This window comes from Lissotriton helveticus, chromosome 2_1 (assembly GCF_964261635.1).
Source record: "Lissotriton helveticus chromosome 2_1, aLisHel1.1, whole genome shotgun sequence".
NCBI classification, from domain to species: domain Eukaryota; kingdom Metazoa; phylum Chordata; class Amphibia; order Caudata; family Salamandridae; genus Lissotriton; species Lissotriton helveticus.
The window spans coordinates 846916676-846935351 of record NC_136059.1 but is presented as its reverse complement, the minus strand read 5'-3'; the positions used below and the strand labels follow the sequence as shown (position 1 = coordinate 846935351).

General features: G+C 46.4%; 1 protein-coding gene across 1 annotated transcript in view; it reads left to right on the top strand.

The window, feature by feature from the left end:
- CEP120 (centrosomal protein 120) overlaps positions 1–18676 on the top strand; it is a 337501-nt gene that overhangs the window by 32546 nt on the left and 286279 nt on the right. The window contains exon 2 of the mRNA XM_078675575.1: positions 2918–3074. Within this exon, the coding sequence (XP_078531701.1) occupies positions 2918–3074 (157 nt within the window). The remainder of the gene's footprint in view (positions 1–2917; positions 3075–18676) is intronic.

The following is an 18676-nucleotide window of genomic DNA, read 5'->3' as shown; positions in this document are numbered from 1 at the left end:
CAGGTCCCTAAATGATTCGATTTTATCCTCCCCAATAGGTGAAACACCCGTCAATATGATGGTATAAGGGGTGGCCTCCGGTGGAAGGTCAATACTGGGGGGGGCTCTGTTTAGGGACCTTCTTCCCCGATAGGGTAAGCTGACTAGCCCCCCCAGCCCTTGGTTGTGTACCTACAGATGACTGTGGGTTGGACCTACTGCCTTCCTTCTGGGGCCCTCCTCTAATAGTAGCCACCATGTTATTACTCGCGGGGCCTTTCTCCAACTGTATTCGACCTTGCTGTTTGTTCATTGGCTTGGCACTAATTTGGGGAACCGAATTATTAGTAATCACACCAGACCCCACTGCTTTAGCAGCGATGGTAGTAGCTTTGCGGTTATTCGGTGTGTTTACTAAATTATTAAGAGTGCTGGTGTTGGCAGTAACTAAATTCTCCAAGTTATCAATTTTTTGGGTTCGTTAGCCTAGCACGTTCCATTAGAGGTAACATGAGGGATTTAATTAGGAATTCCATCTTACCCAAAATATCATCCTCCTTACATTTACAGGTTAGGCATTGACCAGCAGTATCAGAAGATACCAATTTGGGAGGCGGGGGACTAATTAGAACCTGTGGGGGCTGCGATGTAAGATTTAGTTTGGGAATCTTAGAAGTGCCTCCTTTACCGGCACCATCCCTCCTTTTCCTTTTCCCACACTTGGAATCTCGAGTTCCACCCTTATTTGGATTATTTGGTTCGGGACTTGAAGGAATCAAACTTTCGCCACCACTAAGATTGATGGTGCTGTAAGGCGTGCCACCATCGGTAGTAATTATTATTGAACAGTCGACCTCCTGACTTAATTCTGCCAGCATAGAGTCTTGATGTAACTCCTGACTCATTATGGGGGCTTGGATAGCGGGGGATACCACTGAGCCCATATGTCCTAGGGACGATCGTTTTTCAGAAATAAGGTCCAGGGATAAACGCTTCTCAGCGAAGGCTATTTCCTTCTCCAAGATGCCTGTAGCCCGTTTGAAAAAAGCATCAAGGGTCCCAGAAACCATGCCACTAGGTGTCGACACTTGCACAGTTCTCTCTTTACCCGAACGTAAAGGCATGTTGGGAGTAACTCTGAACAAAATTAGTACTGACAAATTAGAAGAACCACAAATCGTTCAGAACAAAGTTTACACACCACCAACCGGAAGGAGGGCAGGTTAGAGGGATGGCCCGGGCCGGCCTTAAACGTCCTTTGACGGCCACAGACGGCCCGCCCTTTGCCCGGGCTTAGCCCGGCGCCCGCCCGCGCGCGTTCCGCGTGCGCGTAGAAGTTGATAGTTAAATAATAGAAGGTGGGGGCGGGAAGAGGACCAGCTGCGGCTAATAGGCGCCGCTGTGCACGCTGGTCCTCGCAGTCCCGCGGTTGGATCTTAGGGTCAGTCTCTCGGTTTGGGGCAGACTCCTTCCTCACGGGGGCCGCAAGAAGTTGGTATTTACTCCCAAGGAAGGTCCGCAATATCCGAAGGTCCCCAACAGCAACACCAGCTCTGCCTCCACAAGGCAAACGACAAGCAGCACCAGGTAGACACTCTCCAAAGCAGATTTTAACCAGAAAGGAGGTGGGGGCGGGAAGAGGACCAGCTGCGGCTAATCAGCGCCACTGTGCACGCTGGTCCTCGCAGTCCCGCGGGTGATCTTGGGGTCAGTCTCTCGGTTTGGGGCAGACTCCTTCCTCACGCTCCACTGTGCGAGCGGCTCCCTATCCGAAGGTCCCCAACAGCAACACCAGCTCTCCCTCCACAAGGCAAACCACAAGCAGCACCCTATGATTTTCTTATACGTAAGATGAAAGTTCGCGAAATCTCAGATTCCGACATCTGGGACTGTTTTTACTCACTCAAGAACAAATCTTTAATCGGTGTCGGTTATAAGTGTCTCAATGCTTATAAAATCAGCGATTGCTCGAAATTAGCTGAGAAATGGAGCACTAAGTTGGGGCTTAATATAACTCCTAATAAGATTGCTTCCTCCTTTTGTAATATCAACAATTTGGTCCAATCTTCAAGCTTAAGACTTCAGCAATTTAAAACCACTTGTATGTTATATCATACACCTGAAAGGATATCTAAATGGTCCACGAATATTCTATTCAGTGATCGAACTAAATGCCCCAAATGTGATCTTGCCGCGGCAGATTTGGAACATATGCTGTTTTCTTGTCCAGCTCTGTCCGAGTTTTGGTCAGCTCTGGACAAGATCATGAAATTAAAATTGGTCCGTTCGCCCCCTCTTACGGTATCTATAGTATTACTAGATATACATACCATCACTATCCCGCAGAAGGCCTTAGTAACTATTTTGTTGTCATGTGCCAAATTAGCCGTTGCTCGTGTCTGGATCTCCCCGAAACCCCCACACATTATGGAATGGTGGTCATTGGTCAATGAAATCTATTCCATGGAGCACGCTCTGGCTAAATTAAGGGGTACTCGTTCAATATTGAAATGTGATAGAATTTGGGGCACCTTCATTACTTAAATACTTGTTTTAATCTTGTACATATTTTGTGAAAGTTACCTGCAACGTTTCGTTTCTCTTAATGATATGACTTTGTTAAATTTTTTTATTGTAATGTAACCGCTTTAATTTTCATTCTGCTATTTTATTTTGTTTTCCCCCTCCCTAGCAGGGTTCGTTTTGTCAAATTGTATTCCTCTTTTCTTCTGTCTTGTGTTGTCAATAAAAAATATTTAAAAAAAAGAAATATGCACCAAGCTTCTTCAATCCAGGACCTGCTTTATTACACACACACATGTTTAAGTTTCTTTTCAAAAGGCACACTTAATCATATTTATGGGTTAAACTTGGGGAGTTGTCCAACAGTATCTTGAATCTATTTCACCACTTTAAATTTGTATGTATTGTTTTTCAGGTCGCCATTTTCCAAAGCGACCCAGGCACATGCTGGTGGTAGAGGCCAGGTTTGATGGTGAGCAGCTTGCTACAGATCCAGTCGGCCATGCGGAACAACCAGAATTTGCTACAGAACTGGCTTGGGAACTAGATAGGAAAGCACTTCATCAGCACAGGTTGAGTTGCACATCAGTGCTCATTTTATTTCTAGGTACTTCAAGTGTGTAAAACTGCATTTCTTGTTAAAAGTGTGCATTTAGCCTATTTTCATGACTTTGCAAAAGTGCACCCTGTTCCACGAGATTTGCTGAAACACCAGGGCACATGCATGCAGAGGAAAGTATTCCTGGACGGGGGGATGGGAGGACAAATACATTGGGAAAGCAGGATGTGTACAGGATTTATAGTGGGGCAGTGGGATAAGTACACTGGGACAGTGGGATTTGTTCACGGGGCGAGCACTGCACAAACAGTAGAGCATCACTAATTCACAGACATAATAGTAAGTTTGACAGGGCATTATGATTCTGCAACTGGGAAGGCATATCCATTGGGATTAGGTAGTGACTTAATTTGGACAAAGATTCCACATCCTCAGGGGCTGGGTTTATGCTGGATCTAGGTGTAGGTTGGTTGGTTGTCAGTGTTTCATTGCAGCTTGTTGCTTTGGTGGTTGCGGCTGACGCTGTTGTTGGTTATCGATCACATGCTGCAGCTTGGTGCCAGGAATATGTTGTGGCATGAAAATCACAGGAAGTGTATCGTAAAACATGCAGAGGTTGAGAATATACTGAGGTCCGAAGTGTGTTAACTCTTTGGGTGAGAATACACTCACAGTGGAAGCAGATCTTGGATACCCAGACTCCGACAGTGAGAGTGAAACGGGAAACACTGGCAAACAAATGTGTTCACTAGGCAAGGTGATGCTGACAACTTCATTAGGATGGACATAACACTGGCTGCGAACATTTGTAAGTATGGCAGAAGGCAAGAAATACCAGCTACTTCATAAGCTCCTGTCATAGTTAAAACCCACAACCACCAGAAAGTAGTCTGCAAACAGTCCGATGTAAATAGGAAACACTGAAGTATACAAATATTTGATAACCTACTTCTCTTATATTGGACACATTTGCAGTTTCCTTGATGATTTAGGATCTTTACATAAGTGTGTACAGACTTCCTGAACAGAATAACGGGATGGAGGATTGCCCGAGAAGTGTGTACTTGTCTCCTAGGTTTGATTCCCCAAGACCCTAAAGGTAAAACCAGCAGGAAGTTCCTGATATTGGGGCTTGTGACAGCTAGGCGGAGAATAGCGATCCACTGGCTGGCGCAACAAGGACCGCTGATAGCGAACTGGAAAGCGGACCTGAAGGAATGGACTAGGAGAGATGCCAAACTCCCGGTAGTATTGCAGGCGTGGGGGCTAATGGTCCAGGAGATAGGGAGGAGCACACCCAATTCCACACAGACATTGTCGAGTGGTGATAGTCAAGTGGGAACTGAATCCCCGGACAATGGGAAAGACAAGAGGATTACCCTGATTGAGCTGCTGTTAGACTGACCTCTAGATGGGTGGGCACGTGGGGGGGAAGTTTGGGGGGGTTCAGTTACAAGTTTATATGATTGATAATGAAAATGATCATACTAATTGTCGGTTCGGTAAACCCTTCAGAGGCAACCCACATTGGATACATGGCTGCTGAATGAGGATTGTAACGCTTATTGTTAAGAGTTGTCTATGAGATATAACTGTTTAAACATGGGGAGTGTACCTTGAAACCGCAATAAAGAAAACTTTAAATAAAATACAAAAAGTGTGTACAGACTTGATGGCTTTGCAATAATATATTGGATGTGTTAGAAGGTGGTTCTGACACTATGGGCCGCCCGGATTTTTCGCTTTTTGAGCACCTAATTGGTGAGCTTTTACTGTGGGGGAGCCTCATAATCTGGGACTCACCCACAGTGAACTCATAATGAAGCAGACTGCATGGAGATTTTACTGGTGTCCCCCTGGCTTGACCAGGCCGCTGCGCAGCAGCTGGAGTATGGGACACCGTGCTGGTTACATGCAGACACAGGTGTACATGCATGTGCACACGTGTAGGGGCTGCGCAGGGGAGATTCCTAGCGTGCGCAGTCCCGGAGCAGCTACAGAGTGAATGGCGTGGCCATCCTATGCAGAATTGGGCGGTGACATGGAATAGGCTTTATAACCTGGGAAGGAACATGCCAGGGAAAGTCAGTGCGTTTTACTGTGTTTTTACTTCATTATTTCCCTATGGGGATGTGGGACCCATGGCTAAAATTACTTCCACAAAGCCTACAGATTCCAGACATGCACAAATGTCCAGTGTAGCAGATGTGAAAATGAGTATTCTGCAACGTCCAAAGTCATATTTGTACTGCTTTTGGGTCGTCCAGAAATGTCATATTTCTCTGAGTCCCTGGCTGGGGTCTGGGCATGGCAGGTTAGATTAATGACCTTTCGTCCCAGAGCAAGATCTTCCCTCCAAGGAGAAAAGATAGGTGGAGTTAAAGCCAATCCATCAACTGCTGTCGCTGGGTGCCAGGCACCAGTTTGCACCCAGGAGAGAAGGCAGTGAAGGGGGAAGGAGTTGGGTTTCAGAGGCCATGTGGCCAGAGACACTGGACGACTCCATTTTGAACAACCCAGAGGCTGGACAAGGAGGAGGGAGGGGGCAGGGAAGTGATGTGTCGCTGTGTGATAGGACACCCAGAGACTTCCTGCCAGCCCCCTACCCAACTTTTAAAAAGTACTTGCACAAGAAGAGAAGCTCTCTCTGGGGTGTGGTCTGCGGAGGCGAAAGGTGCTGGAGCCTGGTGCAATGGGCAGTTGGAAGGAGGAAACCCCTGACTGCCCCCCAGGCCCCTAAAAGCGCCAGAAGAAGAGCCCAGGATCGTGGCGCAGAAGAGGCGGCCTCTGCGCAGGGAGAAGAGAGGCGCAGGGAGCACGTGAAAACCACTCCCTGCAGAATGCACCCTCTTGGAGACCCAGAGGACGAAGGAGAGTGCTCCCAGTGGCAGGGGGGCGCCACCAGGAGCGAGAAGACGCAAAAATGGGGCAGATCGGACCCCCAGGGGCTGAGATATGGCCCCCGGAAGGTGAGCGACCTTTGACCCCCAAGAAGACCGACGACGAAGCGTGTGGGGCTCCGCCGCCGGTCTCAGAGATGCCCCCGGGGTGGGTCAGGTCCCGGGGGCTGCCCCCCCAAAGAAGTAAAGCCGGGGTGCGCCGTCGCTCACCCCGTGAAGATGCCCCCGCGGGGTGCCAAGAGCCCACTCTGGCGCCCCGCCGAAACCTGCGCTGGGGAGCGCCGTTGCGCTCCCCCTGAAGCGGTGCGGGAGTGGAGGGGCCGGGAGCCCAACTCCGGGCCCCGTGTGAGGAGGCGGGGGCGGGAGGCGCCGTCGCGCCCCCCCCCCGCAAAGAAGATAGGAGGAGGGCCCCGGGACCCCATCCCCCATCCCCGGGCCCCGAAGTGCCTGAGTGAGGGGGAGCGCCGTCGCGCCCCCCCGAACGAGTCCGGGGGCCCGGGACCCCATCACCGGGCCCCGAAGTCAGGAGAAAGGTGGGGGGAGTGCCGCTGCACTCCCCCGAGGCCAGCGGGAGCCGCGCTGGTCTCCGTGTCTGCCTGCCGGCGCGGGCAGACGAGAACTGAAGGGCCGGCTCCCGCGGTCGCACACAAGGGTGCGGGCCGAGCGGGGAGCTGGCGGGGGCAGCCAGGGGTGGGCTCCCTGGACTGCCTTCCAGCATGGAAGGCCGCGGGGGTCCCGGGTGGGGCCGGGGCCCCCAAGAAGATGCGATGGAGGTGTCAGGGGCCCGGGTGGGACCGGGCCCCAGAAAATTGGCAGATCGGCCGGGGGTGGGCTCCCCGAGCCGAAGGACTTACCTGGGGGTCCGGGTGGGACCGGACCCCCCACCTAGGGCCCAGGAAGCGGCGAAGCGCCAGCGCGGCTCTCCCCGGCGCAGCGGGAGAGCCGCTCATCTATTATGCAGCCCAGCCCATAATGCCTTGCAGGCCCGGACCGGCCTGCAAGGGCAATACAGCGTTTTCTTGGCTCGTGGTGGCCCCAGAAGAAGGGGGTCACCACTATACAGGTGCAAAGGGGCTGGGGGAGCTGCAGGAGAAGCGCATTCTCCCCCCAGCACGAGCAAAGTCCCACCCCAAGTGTCTTGGGGATTTCAAGGAAGCAACCCCTCCAGGACTCGTCTGGCAGTTAACCCCCTCTGGGCTGGAACATTTGTTCTTCAGCTGAGGGTGTTGTGGATAATTGCATCAAGGAGTGAAGGGCTGAGGTGGGGATGTCTAGAAGGGCATCCCCTGGAGGTGAAGAGGTGTAATTGCACTGAACTGCGGTTATTAATGGTTATTTCTTGTAGAGGGACTGAATTTCACCTGGTTAATGTGAAGTGCTGGTGCAAGGTGATGCCATAAGAAAAATGGATTCAAGGGGCTAGACAATCCTGCTAGGGTGTCTGGCTGTAGATACTCAAACCTGTGATTTTATCTGTGGTGTCTTTAGGGGCTGTAATTGCAATGCATTCTAATGATATCCAAAGGTGCTGAGTACTGTCATTCTAAAGTGTGCGTAAACATGTATTCTTGCTGCTGCGCTTAGGTGAAGACCCCAGACTGTTAGCCCTTAAGATGAAGAGGTGAATACTGTATGGTCAGTAGGAGATGCTCAGTCAGGGTCATGTATCCCCAAGGCAGGTGTAGCCTGTTTAATGCTTGTTGAGGTAATGGGGGGGTCGCCACTGGGATGGTGCCAGTGCAGAGGGCCCTCGCTCCAGGTTAAGACCAATTCACCGCATTGGGGGCAAGATGATGTGCATACATGGGAGTGGTGGTACTAGACCCCACCCCCCCTGCGGGAGGGGGGAGATGTTATGCAATGTCACAAAGTAATTCCAACAGCTTATGTATATTTGTAAATTGGTGTATAGTATTGAGTGGTGTGTGTGTTTAATAAATGTACTCTTACTTTTATAAAGCAAAGTACAGACTGGACAATCCATTATTGAGTGTTATTCTTGTACACCTGCAAATGGCGATTACTAGCCCACACCACCTCCCTTGAGTAAGCCTCAGACTGCTCTGCAACGCTACCCTCTGAGAGTCAGGCGCTGCCCTAGGGTGTTTGGTTCCCAGTGAAGGACAAATGTGTCCTGTTATTTGTGCAGGCCTCACAGATGCTGCCTCGTTTTCCAACAGGATGTTAATCTGTTTTTGTGTTACAACGTATCTTACATTTTATAGATTAAATAAAATATTGTATGTGTGGACAAACCTTGCTTAAGGTGGAGAATATGTACTTCATTTTACATATGCTTATTATTTCAGTCTCAATTTTGTTCCCTTTTGATTTTACTGTAAGTTTCATAACAAAAGTCATGCTGGTTATTTGGTGCCCATATATTTTTTAGGGGCAAAATATTTTTATGCCAACTGCTATTGTTACTTTTTCACCAAAATGTTCCAACATTTGTGGAGCAAGTCTAACTCTTGTTTACAGCACTAGCTTGAGATATTGTATTAAAAGAGATCTTCAAAGTGTAAAGACACACTTTATATTTTATATCTCACTAAATGGATTTAAATGGATTTCAACTAGGGCTCCCGGTTTTATGGCATTTTTTTTATGTTGCCATTTCCGTCCGTATTTATCCATATTTATTTTTTGGCCGTTTTATCTGTACGTGTCCACATTTATTTTTGTCACAAGGAAAAGACGATGCTGCAGCTATTATTTTTTCACTTTTATCTTAATTGGACATTTTACCTAATATTAGGACACATACATAGAATGCTAGTTTTGGGATTGAAAGGGTCAAGGCTTCTTTGTAAAGGAAAGGAGTGAAAGGCAGAACACTGCTAAGAATAGCTGGATCCACAGAGAAAACGTACTTGCTATTTATCAGTTTCATTCAAAACTTACGTTGAAACCAGCTATTCTAAGCAGTGTTCTGTGTACTAATATTCGGTAAAGTGTCCTAATGAGAGTTCTACCTTTTCCAAATCCTGCACAGAATCAGTGCCTCTTGATACCACCAAGCAAGCCATGTTAGAAGACTGTAATGGTTACTTGTTGCGTGCATGACAGTTGGCCATGACCTTTTGACATTTATATTGTAAAGTAAGAATCTCTACCCTCACGTTCTAGGTGGCACAACCTATAAGAAGATTTTTGCAGATGTTGAACTAAAAAGCAGACTGTTGCCGATTTATGTAATTCTGTAAAGCGTCTATGCTGCAAATTGTGATTACACCCAACACAAGAATTCACAGTCTGCACACACAAAAGGTTTACTCATTCATTCAGTTTGCATGGCAAAGTGTGGACAGCAGATTAGCAATTCTGAGAATGGCATTAGTGCCAACGTTAAATGTAGCTACAATTGCTTGCCTGAACAGTCAATGACATCCCCCAGCAGCTTTGTGCCATAATATTGAATAACTGGTTTGTCTGTTCACAATAATGTCACAAGAACGGTCAAAATAGTATTACTTTAATGATTTTACAGATACTTTGGGATTGCCAGTGAGGAAGGAACTAGAGAAAAGAAAGTGGGCTAGCTCTTGCACTGGAGTGACCGCTCAACCTGCAGCCGTTCAGAAATGCGTCTTCACACAATTCAAAATATACGTTAACAAAAGGAGCTCCCTTTCAACCACCAATTTGGCTGCGGCACAGCCTGTCACCCAAAAAATCTTTGATGTGCTCTGCATTTTGGATGGATGGGATCCCAACTTCATAATTTATCCTGAGTGCTGCATACTACTGTTAAAATACTAAATCAGGGATAGCGTGTTTGACCGTTGGCTCCAGTTACATCTGAGACTCGAGCCAAACTTTAATGGTGCTTGAGTGTTCAACATTATGCTGTTCCTGGGATCCCACATTCATTTAGTTCGCATGGTCTCGGAAAAATACCGTAGAGGTTGAAAATCATGAACAAGATAGAGTAAAAGTTAGACTGTATGCAAAAAATAAATATGTTTTGTCACAGAGCTCTGCCCCTCCTGCTGCTCATAAAGTTAAAGTGCCCATTTCATTGCATTACTCGTGACTGCTCACTGCCATTAAGACCTACCCCAGCCCAAACTCTCTTGCTTCCATCCTTCCAAACAGCTGTAGTATAAATTATAAAAGTAGCGTGGATAAAGCAACAGCCATAAGACCTTTCTCTTACCTGCAATTGTGTTCTATGCAATCCTTCTTTGACTTCATGTAGGGCACTTGACTATAATGGTAATTTTTAGTCCTGGATGTTGGTACATATTGCAATGCTTGTCTGATACTGTTGTTTCATATTATCTGCCTAGTTCATGACTTTACCTTTATTTACACTGTTTAAACTCCACAGTCCGAGTTCTTAAGTGTATACTCAAGTGATCTGAAGTTGCCCCCTTTAGTACTATGTGCTCTTAAAAAAAAGGCAGAGTGTCTAGGATACTGCAGAGTGGAAAGCTCTACCAGACACCTTTATTACATTTAGGCTCGGGCGAAATCTGAGTTACGCCAGTGTAATTTCAGGCATGCATGGCATGGCATGGCATGTCATGCTTGTTACTCAAAGTTCGCGAAATTATGCCATATTGCGTAATTAAACAGCATCTGTATCAAACTTGTAGTGCAAACTTGTGTTTTTCATGCTATTTTATTTTTACTGCAAAATGTGACATTGTGCCAGAGTTGTATTTGGTGTAATTGCCCCTAATTTTGCATAATTTCACATAATTACGACAAATTTCCCTGAAATCTAGTGTAATTATGTAAAAGAAAATTTACAGATTTCACACATCCCTATATGTAATGAATTTGATAGTCTCCAACTGCACTATGGTAAAGAGGCCATGTATTGCTAGGTAACTTGGGAGACCCTGAGATATTGACCTCAGACACTATGAGTCTCAGGTTGACAAAGATCCGTATGATTTGGCCAATATCAGAGAGTTCTAAGGTAACTAAGTTAACCACTCTGCAGATCTGTCACATCCAGAAGTCTTACGTCAGAGAAGACTCAGAGGGTCAGATGTACGAACCTTTAGGTAGTGATTTTCAAATAGCATTTTTTCAGAATCTCTGTTCTTAATGTATGATATTTTTATTTTTAAATTAGCGTTTTTAGTGGGTCTTATATCCATCTATCTTATTCATTTATTTAGGTCACAACTTATGAATGACAGCCATCTCAGGAATTGAGGCCTGCTGAAAGCAGCAGACCTCCATGTCTTGAATTGCAGTTTGTTTTTATGAACCTTAATTGAATGTTGTTGTAGTTGTTTCCCATAGTGGTACATTCTGTCCACCCCTCGCCTGCCATCTCCCTTGGTTTCACCCGCTAGAGCTCACCGTAGAATGTTGGGAAACTGTCAGGTTGTTGGAGAGTGGATGGTCAATAAAACAGTACCTGGAAAACTTCCTCTCGGTCTTCTTTCTTACCTCCAACACTGGCGACGGCTACTGCGTAGGGGACAGTTTTGACCATCTCCCCTCTGTGTACCCTCTCCATTCCATCCGCTGTACATTGCCAGTGAGGTACCCTCTGAGAAATCTGCAGAGAGTCCGTATGAGGAACTGTACAGTTTAGTGAGTGGGCACCCGAGCGTCCTGGCAACATCTGACTCGCAAGTACGATTATGTGGGATGTACGGTAATGACAGAGACTGTCAGTTGGGGTATTTTATGCTGGGCGGCATCATCTTTTGCTTCCAGTTCCATCTGAACTCTGTGGGTCAGCGGTCCTCCTCCGCTTGTCAAGAAATTGTTCAGAGCTGCCTGCGAGGTTAGTGTGGGGGCACCACTCCTATCGGAGAAACCGGCGGCTGTTATCCTGTCCCTGCAGGGTTCCTGTGGTGTTGTGGAGTGTCCATATTGTCAGCGAGTGGTGCGCCGCTGTCAAATCCTCCCCACACTTTCGCCGCTACAGAAGGCTGACAAGCGACAGTACTGCTGTGGTGGGACTTCCCGTAGCGGTGCCTGCTGGTGTTCACAGTTCCGATTGGGAAATCAGCGGCTAATTTTGAACTCCGTGAGGCCCCTGTGGTGTGCAGAGTTTCCTCAGTGTAAACGAGTGTGTGGAACATTCTCCCTTCAAGCCTCTTCCTTGATGCATGTGTGGGAGTTCGCCTCACCGGATCCTGTCAGCGTTCGTGTCGTCAGTTTCAAATTCCCCGCATTCAAACACCTGACGGAGTGCAGTTGCGATTTTCACAGCGTTGTTCATTTTTAGTACTGCTTGTTGCTACACGGACCACCGACTACGAACTCCAGCGTTTCCTAGTATCCCAGGGAAGTCCTCGCATTAGGAGCAGGGACTTTGACAGTAAGCCTCCTAGGACATTGCCATTTTTGGGTGTGAGTGAATTTTCCCCACCTTTCACAATAGCTGACTGGGGAGCATTAAGGTACTTTTGTATTTGTGTGATCCTTTCATCCGAATAGTGCTGTGGGGTCCTGCTAAGGGGGGTCTTACTGGGTTCCCGCAGCATTTAATTTGTAGCGCTCCTCCACTCTAGGGTCTTCCCTCATTTGAGTTCACATGTGTTTTCCTTCCCCGCTTACCTGCAGTGTGCTATTTGGTGTGTGGGGTTCCAGGGTTCACCTCAGCCCTCCTCTTAGGGAACCATTTCCAACTTTCAGTAGTGACCAGAGTCCTCTCCATATTCCCCCTCAGGAACCTTCAGTTTTCCTCCTCCTGCATCCATGATGGCAGCAGCGAGCATGAGTCAGCCACCCCCTTTCATAAATGAAATAGGAGAGCCTGAAATATGCTGGCAGGAATGGTTGAAGTTGTTTGAATCGTATATTATAGCTATTGGAGGAGAGCGGTTCACGTCCTTGTGGAAGCAACACATCCTTCTCCATAATCTAGGTGTTTAAGGAAGGAAAATATGAGACATTGCCTGAACTAGCAGCAGGAGTGGTTGGGGGGGATGTTGATGTGTTTATGTGCACTGTTGAAAAACTAGAAACACATTTTGGTGACAAGATAAACGTACTGGAACGCCATAAGTTTTTCAATAGAGTGCAAGGGAAGCAAGAGTCTGTACAGAATTATATTGCTGCCTTGTGGGGTCTCACGCAGTTGTGCGCCTTTGGCAATCTCACGGATTCACTCATAAGGGATCAGTTAGTGCGTTGGACTAACAACTTTCGCATCCAAGAGAAATTACTAGCTAAGAACCCCTGTTTGAGAGAAGCGGTCGAGATTGCAAAATCAATTGAGCACACTGCCAAGTGTATAAAAGAAATGAAGCCTAACAATGATGTGGTGGCTAAAGTAAATGAGATAGAAGAAGAGGGCGAAGTCTTCAAAGTGATAGGTAAGGAAAGTATGAAGAGCAAGGCTATTAACAAGGAGAGTCATTTCAAGTGTTACATATGTGGGAGTAATAACCACTTTGCTAATTACCCTCAGTGTCCAGCGAGGAATATGACCTGTAAAAAATGCAATAGGAGGGGACATTTTGCCAGGGTGTGTAGGGAAGGGGAACCACACACAAGAGACATTGAGATAGAAGGTGGTAGGACACAGAACAAGGAAGTAAGGGTTGTGATACCTAGTGAGAAAAAGTTTGTACTGCAGATTAAGAGTAATGTGGGTTTAATTAATGCCATTTATCCTAAATGTGAAGTGTTATTGAACAACAAAAATGTCACTATGTATGCCAATTCATGTTCACCGTACACGCTACTAAACAAGGAAGACTATGAAAACCTCGGGGAACAAGTAATAACCTCATTACAGAAACCTGACATCTCTCCCACAGGGTACAGCAGGGAACCTATACCTTTCATGGGGATGAAGGAAATGAATATACAATTCAAAAACAGGAAAGCCTTCGGTAAAGTATACATCGTAGAGTCTGGTTCCAACCTGCTAGGATGGCAACATCAAAGGGACCTGGGCATCATTCTAGATCCTAATAGCGAAGAGCATGTTCTACTTACAGATGAGATCCACGGAAGTGACGCCATTTGTGAAGAGTTCCCTGAACTATTCATTTTATGGCCATGTAGTGCCGAAATAAAGATCAATATTCAAAGATAAGTTAGGCTGTCTGCACGAATTTCAACATAAAATCAAACTTAAATCTAATGCAAAACCAGTGGTCCACAAATGACGTCAAATACCGTAACTAATGAGGGGACCCTTGGAAAAAGAACTGAGCAAACATTGTTATATGGGGGTCATACAACCTGTGGATTGCCTTGAATGGTTGGCCCCGGTGGTCATTGCAGCCAAAGCCAATGGAGAAGGTATTTGGTTGTGTGGACCTGCGCAGCCTTAATGAAAACATTTGGGTGGAGAGGCACCCTCTACCGAACATTAACGAGATGCTCAGTACCATGGAACAGGTAAAATACTTCAGTGTAATCGATCTGTCGATGTTGTAACACCAGGTGGATCTTCACCCCGAATCCAGGCCACTCACTGCCTTCATAACCCCCCAAGATGCATTCATGTTTAGGAGGATGCCTTTTGGATTAGCGTCAGCTGCGGCGGTCTTCCAGAAAATAATGCAGAGGAGTGGACAGATCTATGTGCTTCCAAGACAACATCCTAGTTTACGGGCGCAGTGTGGAAGAACATGATCATACCCTCAAGGTTGTGTTCCAAAAGCTCACAGATGCTGGGCTGATGGTACAAAGGAACAAGTGTAATATAAGAGGGACTTCTGTAGACTATTTGGGACACTCTATCTCAGAGGAAGGGTTCAGAGCAAAAAACAACTTGTTGGAGGCAGTGAAGGATGCCCCTTACCCAAGGAATAAAGAGGAACTCAAATCGTTCCTGGGGCTCATGGAATATATGGCCAAGTACATCAAAAACTTTGCAATGAAATGTGAGCCGTTACATAAGCTTTTGAAGATGAACACCGAATTCGTATGGAAGGATGAACATAAAAGTGTCAGACGAATTGAAGTAGGAAATCCTGATTTCACCTGCACTAGGAACATTCGACACCAAGAAGAAAACTATCCTCACTACGGATGCTTCAAACAAGGGTCTAGGAGCTATACTTATACAAAGGGAAGGAAAGGAAGAAAAGATTGCAGCGTTTGCTTCAAGATGCCTCACGAGCGCGGAACACAATTATTCCGTAATCGAGAAGGAAGCTCTGCCGTGTTTCTGGGCAGTGAGGCACTTTAAGTTCTTTTTGTGGGGTTTGAACTTCACCATCAGGACGGACCACAAACCTCTCACCTCCGTCTTCACGGTGAAAGGAATGGAAAACTGCACACCACGAATAGGCAAATGGATATTGGGGCTTGAGAACTTCAGATTCAAACTGGAGTATGTACCGGAGAGCAAAATAAGTTTGCTGATTACCTGTCAAGGTCCCCAGTGCATACTGACGTACAAGAAGAGATACTGGATAACCCCATCATGATAGTGGATGACCCTGCCATCACAGAAGGAGAGTGGGATGAGTCCATGGAAGAAGATAAGGAGTTACACAGACTCAGAGACACCATAGTAAAGGGGTGGCCACACAAAAGAAATGAATTAGAGGAGGAACTGAGAGAGTTTTGGAAAGTCAGAAATGAGCTGAGTATTATCGGGAACAAAGTGTACCGACAATGTAGAATGATACCGCCTACAGGACTCCGGAAGAGAATAGTAGAATTGGCGCACGAAGGGCATTTAGGACGTAGCATCACAAAACCGAGAATAAGGGCGACATTCTGGTTACCCAAGATGGACACCATGGTCGAGCAACAGGTCAAAGACTGCATAAGCTACGCCAAGAGCGACAAGTCTAAAACCTTGCACAAAGCACCCCTTTCTCCTGTCAAGATACCAACCAATCCATGGAACAAACTTGCCATGGACATCATAGGACCCATGGACAACCTAGGCATCCAGAGGCGTTTTATGCTTGTCCTAATTGACTACACCTCACATTGGATAAAGGAGAAGTGTGGCTCACTGGTTAGAGGAGGCAGACCTGGAAGCAGAGGTCAGCCCAGGACCAGGGTTCAATTCCCGGCTCGGCGGGGTCTTGAGTCCTAAAATGTCCATGGACTCGACAATTCTCGCTCCAGTGCCTACTTGATTCACGGGTTCACACTCTGCGACTCTGGGCAATAGCTTGCTTAATCTCCACAACGGCCCCTCGCGGCGGGATGCCTGGCTTTCACCTTGCGGATACCTTGCCAGGGTTATCTCACAGGGGAATACCAGGACGGGTTCCCTAAGCAAGCGCTTAGAAACCGCTTGGTGATTTGCGCTATATAAATTCCTGTACATTTACATTTACATTTACATTGGATCTCCCAGAAATTTGTGCATCGTGTCAGTATAAACACTGTGTTGGAATACCTCAAGGATGTTTTTGCTAAGGCGGACATACCCACAACCCTTATCATGGACAATGGGGTACAGTTCACCTCACAGACCATGAAAAAGTTCCTAAACAACATGAACATAAAACATGAATTGACGGCTCTGTATTGCCCAAAAGTCAATGGCACCGTTGAGAGACCTAACAGGATGATCAAAGAACATATTCAACTGGCTGTGGCCAATGGTCACGATGTAGAGCATCACCTAAGGAATTGTTTGTGGGCATATCACACCTCTCCGAACTTAGTGTCCGGAATCTCTCCTTTCATCTCACTCCTTGTGAGAGGACCGTGCACCAAACTCAACCCTAGTTGGCTGGAGGGTGGCAGGGTAGCTATCCCCGACCAGGAAGAAAGTACCAGGAGGGTGGTTAAACATCAGGACGTGTACAAACAATGGTACGACCTGACTGGGAGATAGGTGATGTGGTACAAGTCAGGAGGGATACTAAGGACGGGCACACCCAGAGTAAATTCTACCCTCCTTGCCGCATTGCTAAAGCTTTCAACAATGTAGTCCAACTTGACAATGGGCAATGGTGGAGCTGTGACAAAATTGTTAGTTCTGAAATGTGACCCGTTGTTATGCTTGTATTCGTCTAGGAGGTAAATATGTCAGTGGCATATGATTTGTCTTAGTCGCTTACCTGTTAATCAGTCATTGTCAAGTACTTTGTCATCTTCCCTCATTGTATAGGAAGGGAGGTGTGTTGTAGTTGTTTCCCATAGTGGTACATTCTGCCCACCCCTCCCCTGCCATCTCCCTTGGTTTCACCCGCTAGAGCTCACCTTAGAATGTTGGGGAACTGTCAGGTTGTTGGAGAGTGGATGGTCAATAAAACAGTACCTGGAAAACTTCCTCTCGGTCTCCTTTCTTACCTCCAACAGATGTGAATTAAAAAAAAGAAATTAAATGAAAAGTGTACGTTTCATTATTTAAGAGTAGGCAGTGGTCCATACAGCCACTGCCTACGCTTAAAAAAAATAAAAAAAGATTTAAAGGGGAAGGGGTCCCTTGGGGACCCCTTCCTGTGTGCAAATGGCGTACCAGCTCCTTTGAGAAGATGGTAAAATATTAATTTGCGACCGGGATTCGGTCGCAAAACATGAATGGCATATTTCTGCAATTTGGTATTTGGAAGAGACGCCCTAATGACGCCCCTTCCAAATACAGAATCCGTATTTGTTTGCGAACCCAAATTGCATTTTGGTAACTTGTTACCGAATCGTAATTTGAGGCTTGAACATAAATAAAAAAAAAAGGCCCTTTTGCGGTCACAAATGGCAACGATTCTGCGTATCGGCCTGTTTGCGACCGCAAGTATGCTTCGTACTCTTGACCCAGAAAGCTGCACATTTTATATAGTTGCTGTGGAGACTTTTCTGCTTTGGTGTAAATCTGTTCTGTGGCGCTGCCTAAAGATTTAATTATTTCCTCTTGCTTCGAAGTGGGTAAAACTATGGTTGTAGAGCACGAAAAAAGCAATAAACACCTTAAAAAAATAAGTGCCTGCAGAGCGAAATGTTGTATACAAAAACTACCTAAAGTGGCTACACATGTGAACCTGAGAAATAACAAGTGAACCTGAGAAATAACAACAACTACCCATGTACTAATTAGTTGTGGTTGGTTTGGTTCTTACTGGGTGTCATTTTCCTCGTGAGAGCTACTTAAACTACCTGAAAGTGCCTGACCAAGTCAGTTCTTGGTTCAAGGGCCTTATTGTCTTCTGTTGGTGCTTTGTCATACCATGGAATAAAAAAACATGTTTTGCTCAACACTAGTCACATAGATGCCTGCTAAACTAAAACTAAAAAGTTTTAAAATGTTTCTTATATTAATGCCACCAAGGGTAATATAAAATATGTGCATTCTTGAAAGGGTGATTAGAGCACATTTATGTTTAGTATGGGCCCTCTTAATTTTTTAAATCGTTGTATTTTTTGTTTATAGATTGCAAGAGTGAGGCCTGTCTTCTTAGGGATGTTAGGTGGCTTCCCTGTTGCGATTGTGTGGCTGTATACTCTCACAGATAAAACATTAGTGAGGTTACTATTTTTCCATGAAGGGAGATGCACTCAACTCCCTGTTGCACTAGCTTGTAGAGAATATACAGGGGGTATGGGCCACAGTAACCCCTTGACAGCACCAGGCAGCCCGACACGGAGTGAAGCTGTCCAGGGAGTGGCTCTAGCGAAGTGAGTCTATGGATCCTTGCATCTGCAATGTTGAATCGGGGCTGGAGCAGTGAGGTTTGGTCCAGAGAAGGAATGCAGGTGGCCACTCCCGCTTGGGTAACAATTTTGATACCTGTGGCCCTGTACCCTGCCGGTGCACAAGTTAATTGGAGTGGTGGCATTCATAAGGAGAGCACTGTCTTCTCCATGGTAC